The 13,470-nt window shown below is 42.5% G+C and overlaps 1 protein-coding gene across 2 annotated transcripts in view; it reads right to left on the bottom strand.

Moving 5' to 3' along the window:
- PHACTR1 (phosphatase and actin regulator 1) overlaps positions 1–13,470 on the bottom strand; it is a 410,748-nt gene that overhangs the window by 21,748 nt on the left and 375,530 nt on the right. For both annotated transcript variants that reach the window (XM_026660202.2, XM_024202986.3), the window contains 2 exons: positions 8,376–8,431; positions 1,562–1,623 (listed from right to left, as the gene is read on the bottom strand). In XM_026660202.2, the coding sequence (XP_026515987.1) occupies positions 1,562–1,623; positions 8,376–8,431 (118 nt within the window). The remainder of the gene's footprint in view (positions 1–1,561; positions 1,624–8,375; positions 8,432–13,470) is intronic.

Below are 13,470 nucleotides of genomic sequence, written 5' to 3'. Positions count from 1 at the left end.
CCTGAAGGGCGGGTGTGTGGCGGGGAACTGTACAGTGACAGGGCACGTTGGTATATGAAAGCCAGATTCTTTGGCAATTATTTGTGTGTGTATGCAATGTTTCTATCTTGCATGTTTGTTTAGCAAATAGCACTACCATTTGGACTGGATTCCTGTACATGTTTGCCTGTCTAAATATAACAAGAATGAAAGACTTGCAAAATGATATTTGCAATTTCTGTGCAGAGATTAACCCGAGCTTTGCCTTGAAGTGTGAATTGATTCTTTTCCTCAAACATCGGTATAACAGGATGGCAGTGGAAATGTGCTTAGTCTTGTTGTCAGGAATTTATGGGTTTTTTTTAAAACATTATAGCTCAGTGGGCGATCCTCATCTGTAAATTGGCATAGCTCCATTGACAAGATAGAGCTATAGACTGCCTCTGGGCCATTATTTCTAAGGGTGAAAGAAGCCAGGTTAGACAGAAGATGAACTGATCCAAATATTAGCCTGGAATTAAAACTTTTGTTTTCATATTACAACATATATCCTGTTTATAGTCCTTTATCACTTTTATTATTTATATATGTTACAACTCTCTATTCAACTTCTTGGTGTTTATAAAATTGTTTGGACAAGAAAATTATTTAACGGTATGAGTTCACAGTAGTGCTTCTTCCATCTCTCTCCTCATATGGGAAATATTGATATAATTGCCAAACAAACTTTATTTAAAAACAACAGGCAAGGTCCTCAACGAATATAAATTAGTATAGTGCCGCTGAAATCAATGGCTCTAGGACAGTGGTGGGCAACCTGCGGCCTGTCAGGGTAATCCACTGGCGAGCCGCAAGACTGTTTACATTGACCGTCCGCAGGCCCGGCTGCCCGCAGCTCCCAGTGGCCAATGGGAGGACTGCAGGTTGCCCACCACTGCTCTATGATGATTCACACCAGCTCACCAAGTATATATAAAATTATTACTATTTAACCTTAAGAGTAGAAAAATCATAGATGGCAAAGACCTATTAGGTCATCTAGTCCATCCTCTTCTGCCAAGACAGGATTGTTCCCTTTCCTGCACTACACACTATTCTCCACGGCTTTGTTCCTATCTAGTTTTAAATGTTAAGGCAACAGTTCCCTTCCATTAAAAGTCCACTCCCCAGTATAATGTGGCTTGAGTAGGATTTTCAAAAGCACTCAGCATTGTCTTAACTCTGCTCCCATAGAAATCATTGGGAGCCACTGACTTCAATGGAAATAGCATTAGATCAATGTTAAGCTTTTACTCTTACAGGCTACTCTTAAGAAATGCTTTCCTGCTCTTGAGCCTAAATTTTCCTTTGCTCATTTTCATTCCATTATTTCTAATAATTGCCCTGGAAGTCCCCAGAGATGCTCCTCTCTTTCCCCTGGGTTTTCGCCCTTTAAATGCATAGACAGTTGTTTAAGATTTCGTTCAATAATATTTTAAGTTCTCTTTTTAAAAAGGGTGCTCTGGAAAAGAAAAAGGCAAAGCTTTATGCAGTCAGTAGAAAGTTCCAGCTGGACTACAACAGTATAAAAGTTGCCTCTCACCTTGCGTGTTAATCTTCTCTTTATCTCCCGTTTTTCCTCCTGCTCCTCTTGCTCATTCCGAGCTAGAAAAAGATTTACATGATTCTAGACTGTTGGCATGATCAAAATGCACAGTATGCAACGAATAAGCCTCTACATCAGTATACCAAATTCATGGTCCATTTTGGTCAATTTCACAGTCATAGGATTTTAAAAATAGTAAATTTCATGATTTCAGCTATTTAAATCTGAAATGTCACAGTATTGTAATTGTAGGGATCCTGACCTAAAAAGGAGTTGTGTGCGTGTGGGTGTGGGTGTCGCAAGGTTATTGTAGTGGGGGTTGCGGTACTGCTACCCTTTTGTGCTGCTGCTGGTGGCGGCACTGCCATCAGAGCTGGTCAGCCAGAGTGTGGCAGTTACTGGCCGGGATCCCAGCTCTGAAGGCAGAGTCACCACCAGCAGCAGTGTGGAAGAAAGGATGGCATGGTATGGTATTGCCACCCTCTGCACTGCTGCCTTCAGAGCTGGGCCCTTGGTCAGCAGCCGCCACTCTCTGGCTGCCCAGCTCTGAAGACAGCAGCACAGAAGAAAGGATGGCATGGTATGGTATTGCCACCCTTACTTTTGTGCTGCTACTGGCTGGGTGCCAGGCCAGCAACCACCACTCTTCGACCGCCTAGCTCTGCAGGCAGTGCAGAAGTAAGGTTGGCAATACTGTGACCCCCTTAAAATAACCTTGTGACCCCCCGCCACTCCTTTTCAGGTCAGGACCCCCAATTTGAGAAACACTGGTCTCCTTCATGAAATCTGTATAATATAGGGTAAAAGCACACAAAAGACCAGATTTCACGTGGGGGTGGGGGGAGAACCAGATTTCCCAGTCTGTGAGGTATTTCTCATGACCGTGAATTTGGTAGGGCCCTACTTATATTTCAGGGCTTGTCAGATGCAGAGAAAGTCCTTCTGGGAACAGCGAACTTCCCTACTCATTTGCTACTGCACTTTCTTCTATGCCTCATGAAATATCCACATCTTCTGCCTCAGTATCAGCATGAATTTTACTTCGTGTGTTTCACTTTTTAGCATTACCAGGCAGACAGCCAGTGCTCCAGAAACCATTGTCTGCATTCTGGTGGCCTATCGGTGGACAGTGATAATACAGCTAGCCTCTGAGAAGAACAGGCTGAGAGGGCAGGAGCTTGGGAAGAAGCAGAAGTATTTTTTCCCTGGCCACAGGATAATTTGTCCACAGCTACTCAGTGGAGGGTCTGGAAACGAAACTCACAATAGGGGTAGTGGGTAAAGTCCCAGACAGACTGCCATTATCTGAGCTATTGTCTAACAGAGTGGTGAGAAGGTCCTTCTGATCTGGGCCTTGCATAACACAGCACAGGAGCACAACAGCCAACACTGGGGGCAACATGCTAAACAAACTAAAACCAAATAGGCCACATGGCAGTTTCTTACCAAGACAAGCCTGTATCACAAAGGCTCAGGAAAGTAATATCGAGCACTGCCAGCTCTATTAAACTTTCACAAGCCTCATTGATCCCGAAACGTAAAAAACAGGCTCAGGGCAAAACTTTCCAAAGCTCTTAAAAGTCACAGTTTCAAAAGTGACTTAGGCACTTACAAGTCTAAATCTCATTGAAAGTCAGTGAGATGTAGGAATTTAAGCAATGGGATGTATGCTCCTAAGTCAGTTAGGGCTTGTCTTCACTGCAGAGTTAACCCGAGAATAACTTGAGTGTTGGCTGACCCAAGAGGGGATACCGGCTAGAATCAGCCCCACTTGTCAACTGCTAACACAATTAATTTGTGTAGCTCGAGTGTTATTTCACTGTGTGTCTGGCTCTCACTTGAACTAGACTAACTCAAGAGGAGTTAACTCTGCAGTGAAGCCATATCCTTATTTAGACTCTTTTTGAAAAGTTTACCCCATTGTCTAGGCACAATCATAATACACAGATAGCTGAGCTAACTAAGCAATAAGCCACAACAAAGTGTTCATTACTGAGCTGCTGGAGCGGACTCCTAAGGTGGAGTACCTTCAATGAGTCAAGAAATAATAATAATATACTATTACTTTACACATACAGTCTATTGTACACAGTACCTTTCATCCAAGGGATCTCAAAGTATTTTACAATGGTGGGTAAATATTACCCCTGTTTTAGAGAAAAGGAAACTAAGGGCTGTTCTACACACAGGGGGAGAACCGATTTAACTCAACTGGTGCTGGAACCAATGTAGCTCAATCCGGGCAAATCCCTACTGCGAGTAGTCTTAAAACTTTCAGTTACCAACTGAATTAAGTTAAGCCAATTTAAGGCACTCAAACTGATCTAAAAAAGTGTCCACACCAGGAGTTTATTTAAAACGATGCAGTTAAACTGGTGTTCAAAAGTGGGCATAGACCAGCCGTACAGCACAGAGAAGTGATTTGACTTGTCCACGATCACAGAGCAAATTGGAGGCAGAGCTAGGATTTGAAACCAGGTCTCCTGATTCCCAGTCTGAGGCTCTAATCAGTAGAGGCAAAACCCTGGCCCCAGTGAAGTCAATTGCAAAACTCCCACTGACTTCAGTGGGACCAGGATTTCCCACTAAAAATGCACCAATTCAAGACACGCTGCGCATGACTGTCTCCTATTATAATAGGGCCCTTTAATTTCAAATGACAGATTTCCAGTAATACTTTTAAAATAAAATTTTCCGGAGGAAGGATTTTCATGCTATAGCAGAAGTATAAGAAGACAGCAGGGGACAGATCCCAAGCACTTTTTCTATACTATTTGGAATACATGTATTGCTAAATTGTTTCTCTTTTTCTTCCTTTTTTTAAAAGTTCCCTGCATAGTTTCTCCCTCCAATCAGTCCCCAATCAAACTGATTTATCGTTCCACAAAATCTAAGGAGCTGATCCTATCAACAGTTTACTCACAGAAACAGTGCCATTGAGTAAATCTTTGAAGGATCAGGCTGTGAATTGGGAGAGGTAAACAGCTTCTAACAGGGTTCAGAATAAAACAAATTGGCTGGAAGACTACAAATAGTGGGGGAGGGATAGCTCAGTGGTTTGAGCATTGGCCTGCTAAACCCAGGGTTGTGAGTTCAATCCTTGAGGGGGCCATTTAAGGATCTGGGGCAAAATCAGTACTTGGTCGTGCTAGTGAAGGCAGGGGGCTGTTCTCTATGACCTTTCAAGGTCCCTTCCAGTTCTAGGAGATAGGATATCTCCATTAATTTATAATTTAAATAAGTGTCTGAAAGGGCAGAAATGAGGCTTCTCAACAACGGCACTATTTTTCCTGTCGCCTTGTTTCCCTCAGCCCAGTTACCAAGCTTTAGAGACAACTGGGTAGGGTGAAACCTTTACCAAGTGAAAGCTGGTCATTGGCAACTGTCCTTGTCTGAAGCCAGAAGGTGATTTCTTTTTTTTAACACATGGCTAAAATTGATGAAGTCCTTTTAGAACTAGAGAGGTTACAAAACTGTTGCTTTGTGTGTTTTGTTTTAAGTGGTCAGGAGATCCCCTCTTTCTCGCTAGCCTCTTTGTGTGAGAAGAACTGGAATTTTCAGGCCTGACGTCAGTGCCAGTGTGACATTTCAACTGAAATTGTGTCAGATCCAATCTCATTGCCTTTTTACAGGGAATTCATGCTCTTTGAAGGTGCCAACCTGGCATCCTTAAAAGCTGAAGTCCTCTCTTCATCACCGATGCAGTCACCCAGAGCTGGTGCAACCTATTAGACGACCTAGGCGGTCGCCTAGGGCACTAGCATTTGGGGGGCGGCATTTTCTTCGGCGGCGACCGCGGCGGCTGGATCTTCAGCTGCCCCGGTTGTTGTTGGCATTTATGCGGAGGGAGCTGGGGCAGGGGGGCGCAGGGAGGGCCGCCTGCAGCAAGTAAGGGGGGGCGGCACCACGCAGCGGAACTCCCCGCCCCAGCTCACCTCTGCTCCGCCTCCTCCCCTGAGCACGCCGCCCCGCTCTGCTTCTCTCCCTCCCAGGCTTGCGGCGCCAAACAGCTGATTGGCGCCGCAAGCCTGGGAGGCGGGAGAAGCGGAGCAGCGATGGCGTGCTCAGGAAGGAGGCGGAGCAGAGGTGAGCTGGGGTGGGGAGCTGCCGCACAGCTCCCCTGGCGGGGGAGGTGGGGAGCTGCCGTGGGGGGGGTGCCTCAGGGTGGAGGGGGTGGTGGGGAGTTGCCGTGGGGGGGGGTGCCTCAGGGCGGAGGGGAGCTGCCTCAGGGCTCAGGGAGAGCGCAAGGTGGAAGTTTCGCCTAGGGCGCGAAACATCCTTGTACCGGCCCTGCAGTCACCATGCAAGTTTCCTCACAAACTAATGTGCCTCACCCATGCCTTGGAAGGACCCTCTGCATGGGTGAGCATCAGTTCAATCTTCATGCTTATCCAGCACACAAAACTGCAGGGTGCTGTGTTCCTCACCCAAACTGCTTCCTGCCCTTGACTCCTATTTAAGTCAATGGGAGTTGAGGGCATGTTGCATCTCACGGGAAGTACTCAGCACCTTTCAGCAGTAGGCCCTCAGCTCCTCTTCTGAGACAACCCTAAGTTTACGAGTGCCATCTGTGGCAGTGGATTTTGTGCTAGGAGTACCTGTGCTTTTGGAATTTAATCAGGAAGACTATCTTATTCATTCCATCATAGTGGGGCTAGGAAATGGACAGGTGATCTTTGCATGAGCAAAGCCTGGCTGAGTAAATACATTTTGCCTCATTTTGTTTCCCCCACATGGAACGGATACTGACACAATTGCATTTGATATAAGAACACAGTGATGTCAAATGTGACAAGTGCATCAAGGAAATTTCAGCTCTAGCCACAGAGGAAAACCTACCTGCTTAACTTTGAAAAACACCATGTGCTCATTTACTGTATTGTGAATTGGGCTAACAAAAATAGTTTCACTTGTTTGGGATAAGATCTTTGGACTTAATTTTCTTGTTTCACATCATCCATCCATTTGTCCATCTAGCTATGGTCTTAGATATTTATTTAAATTGCGTCACTGAACTATTCAAGGGGGAGTGAACAATGCTGTCTTGTAATACTGTACCATACTGGTATCTGATGGTCCTTAGTTTAGATTTTTAATATTTCATGTTTTCATTACATAATATTTCAATAATTTGTTCATCATGTAGGTGCTTCAGCAAAGGCGTGGGGTGGCTTATAAATACAATTATTATGTAACAATTTCCCCCCCAGTATTTAGGAAATTTTTCATTTAGCAAGACATATGGAGTTCTATGGCAGATCTATGTTTAGATCTATGTTTTATTTAGGTGCTGAAATGTAGTTCTAGATTTAGGGTAATAGTTTCAAATACATTTAAGTCACTTAGGAGCTAAAGTCCCATTTAAAAAAAAATCCCTAAACGACTCAAGAGGCTGAGTCCCAATGAGACTTAGGTTCCTAAGTGACTTGGGCATGTCTGAAAATTTTACTTGTAACAGCTTATCTTTAGAAACCTAGGTTTTAAAATGTTGGCCATTAAGTCAATGGTTCAGACAATGCCGCCAAAGCTGCAGCCTGGTCCCCCGTCTCCCCCCGCACCACTACCAGTGTGGTGGTTACTGGTCATGCTCCAGTGCCAGGTGATGTGTGGTACCAGATGGTTCATGCTGACTGGGAATTCTGGGGTGATAATATGAGCTCTTTGGAGAATTTGGTTCTGAACACATCAGCTCTTTTTTCAATAATTTCTCCCAGGAGACTGATTCCCTCCACCTGACATGGCATAGAAGTTTAGAGAATATAGTAGGAGATGACACACTCATAAGTGAATGATGACCCCATATCTGCTTAAATTGGCTCTGATAGCTAATCTAATTTTATCTCTATATCTATAGCTACCTGTCTATTCATGTGCCATATTTACAGAAAACCAACCACTGCAGTGCCAGCACATTTTATTCGCTAACTACACCACTGAAACATGTTAAAAATTTGATTTCATGGTATTTAATCAATTAATTTTACTAATTTCTAGAGAGCTAATCACCCATTACATGCCTCTTGGATTCTGTTCAATGTAGAAATAAAACAAAACAACAACAAATATGCAATGTTTAACAATGGGATCCTACCTAAAGAGACACTAAGGAATTTAAACATGTTATTTTAGAATATTTTTTCTTGTAGATTTTTTTTTATACTCTAGTTCCATGCTCCTGAAAGGATGCAGGATACATCACCCACGCAAGAGCGTCAGTGAAAATTGTATTCCTGCTGTTCTCTACTTTCTGACTAGTTATCTTCAAATAAACAGCTTTATCTTTTTCATATTTAAAACCATTTTGATTTGATAAAAAATAACTGCCATACTTTTTCAATATCTGATTTGTTCATTAGAATAATTGTTATTTCAGATTCAATCTTCCTCTCCTTGAAATCAGTGGTAAAACTCATACGAACTGGAACAGGATCAGGCTGTCTGGGTAGATTTTGTGGCTTTAAAATATCATTAACTACTTTAGGGATGTTGCAACTCCCCATAGGTTTGTTTGTTTAAAGGAACAATACAGATTAGAGTTTAGAAACTGTGGGCTAAATCCTGAAGTCTTTACTGGATTTCAATGGGAGGTTTGCCTGTGTGAGAACTTTGGAAGATGACCCTCAGTTTGAATTTTCTTTCCAGACTGTTTGTATTGGTTATCTTACTGAATGTGATTTTCACAGTCATTCCCACCCAAACATAACTCTTATATTATTACTTATTTGTGATATAGCTGCAGACTTGTATTTGGTGCTTTATAAAAGACACAGAGCAGCTAACAAGTTGAATTCTGAATGGTACAAATACTTACGTTTCAGAATGTTCCTCTGCTCCAGTTCCTCAGCAGTGGGCCTCTGGCTCAGTCGTCTGCGAAAAAAATCCAGGATCAGTTTTTGGACCATATCACATCCTCCTTAGTTCAATGTGTAAAAGAGCGACTTTGCGGCACAAAAGGCAGAGAGTGAGACAATGACATTGCTCCATTATGTATACAGTATGTCCACACTGTGTGTGGTATTATGGACTATACTTTGCTCTTCTATTTCCAACCCACAAAAACCAAAATGTGTTGTGTCATGTTAGACGTGAACCTCCCACTCCCACCCTGGGCTAATCTGCTAATGTGCAGATTTCTTCACTTAATTTCCTTCCTTTCATGCCTGTTTCCTGACTTTCACAAATATGACAAGTTTAGTTCTAGCTCCCTCCCTCCCTCCCTGCCCTCCAGTCTGCTGTGTGTGAGCCTCCCGACTGTACCCAACTTGTCCAAACAGAGTTTGAACACAAAGCCAGTCCACAGAAACAAGGAGGCCTGGTTAGGCTTTGCAGACTGCAGAACAATAGCAGCTCCTCTTCTCCTCCTCCTCCTCCATTCTCACTCCCCCCTTGGACAGCTTTATTAAATGTACTAATTACAAATGAACATGAATTGAAATCACTTGGCAGTCAACCTGTACGTAATACAGTCACAACAAATAAGATCTAATTACAAAAGGGAGACTGCAAACAGAAACAAACTAGAAAGCAAGAGAGTAGCAGAAAGGGGTATTTGAAAAACAAAGAAAACCAGCAAGATGACCTCAGAAATTAACATTTGTTGAGCCTGCTCTTACACCCATTGAAATCAATGGGAGTTTTGTCATTGCTTTCAATGGGAGCAGTAACAGAACATTAATCACCATCCAAAACATGAACTTGGGGCCTGATCCTGTGCTGAATACCCTCCACACACAATGCAGTCATTTACATCAGGGAAGTTGATGACTCTCGTTTAAATAAATGGAAGCTGAGGCCGCCTGATATGGTGTAGGATCAGGGCTACTGTCTGACAGAGTTTAGGAAATGATTTCAGGCTTCTCAGAACACACTGGCCCCAATCCGCAGCTGCAGCCAAAGAATGCACAGCACATCACAGGAGGGAAGTGCAGCAGTTTCTTCAAGTCATCTTTGCACTCCCCTGATCCTGGAGCTACTGTGTGCCCATCTGGTACCCAGGCATAAATTACAGCAGCCTGAGGACTGCTCTATATTATGCTCATTCCCTATGGCCTCAAGGAGTTGTTACAGCAGCTGGGATTCACAGCAATGCTGGGACTTCCTCTAGGCATACACCCTATGCCAGAGGTATCACCACTCAGCTCTATGAAGATTCACATATGCAGGGGGTATAATCCCATGGCCAGTTATGCTGGTTTTATGATTCATTTACACCACTGCAGCAGCAAAAAGTGACCTTAATGCAGTAGAGAATTAGGACCATTAGCTTGGTCTCTTTGCCATGGTTGACGGGACAATTACTTCACTGGAAAAGTGCTGAAAATGACAGAAACTCATCCTTAATTCAGAATGAATGAATGTTTGTAAAGCACTCTGAAGATGGAATGTGCTATTCAAAGATTATTATTTATTATTATTATCCTTAAGATACAGTAACTCTTGCTAACGGGATGCTTAGATAGTTCACCTTATTGTTAGGAGGCCATTAAAAGCATTTTGTTACTAGCAGGGTATGGGAATCAAAGAATAAAAATCACACAGTTTAACTTGGCAATATGTAGCTCTAGTGACTGAGTTACATAATGCTTCTTGTGCATCACATTGTGAGAGTTCTCAGGAAGATGCATCAGAGGAATGCTGAGGCCAGATTCCAGCCACTGAGCATGTGACCATTTCCACAGGGACAAACAGCACACAGTAAGAAAAAGGAGCAATTTGTGTGACTTTATGAGGAGGATGTTACTATCAAGGGCCTTTTGCCCGCAGTAAAAAAACAAAATGGGATTAAAAAGGATCAGCTAAAAATCTCATTTTCAGACATCAGAGTAAGTGAATGCTGGCCATTTCTGAACACAGGGCCAAATCCTGTGACTTCTGTTTTTGTCTGAGTGAGGAATGAGTAAAAACTGATTTAAGCATTCAAGCATTTATCTCATAATGAAAAATGTACTCTCTAGGGCAAATCCTTAACTGGCATAAATCAATGTAGCGTCACTGAACCAATAGAGCTACACTGATTTATACCAGCTGACAGCCTGGCCCCTTGGCTTTATCTCCTGACAGGACCATAAGAAAAATCTAAATGGAGTCATGAGCACTATGCAACCTCTTCTGTAGTTTAGATTACCTTGTGACAGCTACGATGAGCAAAGGCCTATCCTAAAACTATTGTATTTACAGTGTATTTAATGTAAGGTTATTTGTAGGCTTGAGCCAGCCCTTGAGAGTATAAAAGCTTCAAAGATCGTTGTATTGAGTTGGGCCCCATGAACATTCACAGACTTTTGTATCAGTAAGTGTTACATTTTTGTGCGTTCTTGGCTCAATAGAGGTTTTCCCTGGGGAATCTGGAATCCCTAAGGGGTGATGAATGCAAAATCCCCAGGCTGGTTATGCAGATACCCAGCCTTTTGAGGCATGACCTCCTGAGGAGAGGGGAAATTTTCCGGAGGCTGGGAGACAAAGCAAAATTTTTGGTATAAAAGACTGGGTTTATCCTGACAGAGGGGCCTGTCTTTAGATTCAGCAAATGGACCTTACCTTTGGTCCAAGCAAGGATCCAACCCCGCTGAAAGGTTGGAAGAACTTTGCCCTGTCAGACTCCTCCATTTGGTCAATAGGTGACTTCTGGTACATTCAGTATATGATCCTTTGGCTATTTTTCATGTTTTCTCTGCATGCTTTTGTCCTTAAATAAATGTACTCTGCTTTGAAAGAGCTGTGTGGTCACTTATAACCACTTACATTCCCTGGTCACAGCCCTTGGAAAAAAAGCAAAGTGCAGGGGTTGGCCATTAGTCAGATCTGCTTGAGATAACTGCAACCTCAAACCCAATCTGGGGAGAGAAGGGACACGGGTTCCTGCCCAGAAAGAGGTGCTGGCTGGAGGCCTCAGAGGGCATTCCTTGAGCAGATCATGGAGAGGGTCAATGGTGCAGTTACCCTGAAACTGTGACATACCTGTCCCCAAAATGATAGCTAGAGAGTAAAGAAATGCTGTTCATGGCCTTCCAAAAGTTTGCTGCAATCCAATACTAAGTATAGGCGATTAGAAGAGAACTAGGGAAGAGAACAGTAATCACATCTCATGTTTCCATGCATATTTTAACTGTTAGCAGAGGTCAGGAAAGAACTGCCTTCACACCTCCTGGCTCAGCAGTACACAACTGGCTAAGTGCATTTATGAGGCTTAGGAGTTTCACTTTCTTCTGCAGCATCAGTTTTTAAACCATGGCTAGAAGTAGGATACCAAACTTGAGGGGCTTATTTTCCTATTGAGAATCAGCCTTCTCTAATCAGTCTTCTGCAATTAGGATTTATTAGATGGGGGAAAACACTGTCTTGTCAATTAATTAAGTTCTCAATTGCCTACATGCTAAACTGAAGGCTTCTCAAGCAAGGAATCCCTATCCAAAGAAGCACAATATTAAACATAAGAGATCTACACTTGTACAATTCCTGACAGAAAACTTCATTAAGATATTGTTAAAACTGAAAATGTGCCTGACACACTCTCTCTTCCTTCAAGTTGTTCTTCCTGACAGTTCTCTTTGTTGCAGGTCTCTTGGTACCTTTCATGACAATGCTTCTCCCTGCCTCCCTTTACTGATTTTTAATTTCCCAGGGAAACCCATAAGGTGCATTTGCTGAATTTCAGCTATCAAATAACGACTATCTTTTGCCTTCCTGCTATTTTAAACATTCAGCTCCAGTTAGATTTTTGCATTTATGCAGGCAAATACAAAGAGCATGAGTGAGGCAACGGCTAGCAGATACAAGACTATATTCAGCTCCAGTGAAGATGAATTTAGAATGGGGTTGGTTAGATAATGGATTTTTCCCTGTGGAAAATTTTGATTTTTGGAGAAAATTTGAATATTGAAACATTTCAGTAGAAAAACAAACAAAAAGATAAAAAATGCTGCAGTGGTACCTTGTGGAATCTATTGTTCGGTTGCCTCATGCTCCCATTCTTCTCTATTGGCTGGGCTCCTGGTCAGACTACAGTTCCCATGATTACCAGAGTCTCCCCTCTTGGATAGCTACATGGGAGTCCCAGGTCCTGGTGCATCATAGGAGATGTGGCTTGGCTGGGAAGCCCAGCCCATGGAGCAAAATGAGGATGTGAGGCAACCAAACTACAACTCCCATAAGGCACTGCAGCAGCATATCCAAATTAAAATATTTTGATTTTATGTAAAATTTTTCAGTTTTTTAATGAAAAACTGAAATATTCTATGAAAAATTGTGTTTACTCAAAAACCTAATTTTCTGTTGAAAAACAGTTTCAATGGAAAATTTTTAACCAGCCCTAGTTTACACTGTTGGAAAGATTTTTAGCAAATGCAGTCAACAGTTTTTTGCTTTATTGCCTTGCTCAAACATCTGTGGATAGTCAAAAATATTGTAAAACTGGCCTTCTGGCTAAAGCCCCAAACTTGGGTTACTTTGATTACTTCCTTTTGTAGGCCTCCTTGGGGCCAAGTGAGTCAGCTTCTGCTTGAGACATCTCCAAAAGTTTATTATTATTGGAGATTTTTAAGAATGGGTTAGTCAAGCACCTGTCAGGAATGGTCTAGTTATTACTTAGTCCTGCCTTGAGTGCAGGGGACTGGACTAGATGATGTATTGAGGTCCATTCCAGTCGTACACTTCTATGATTATCTTCTGTTCCAGCTCAGTAAGGAATTGTTTTACTCTCAGGAGAAGTTACAGGTTACTCAAGAAAAGCTCTTTAAGATTTTTCAGAAAAGTATGGGCTGTTCAGCATGCATCAAATTAAGCCTTCCAGAAAAAAAAAATCACCATTCATAGTCAAAATGTAGCTTCTCTTAATTCGCTATCCCTAAAAAAATAAGACAACTTGCTTGAGATTTTGCCTATAATACATGGGATTTATGTATTTAAAA

The sequence above is a fragment of the Terrapene carolina genome, unplaced genomic scaffold, assembly GCF_002925995.2.
Source record: "Terrapene carolina triunguis isolate 2854851 unplaced genomic scaffold, T_m_triunguis-2.0 Scaffold58, whole genome shotgun sequence".
Taxonomy (NCBI): Eukaryota; Metazoa; Chordata; order Testudines; family Emydidae; genus Terrapene; species Terrapene triunguis.
The sequence above is the reverse complement of the archived record's forward strand: the minus strand, read 5'-3'. Positions and strand labels throughout refer to the sequence as shown.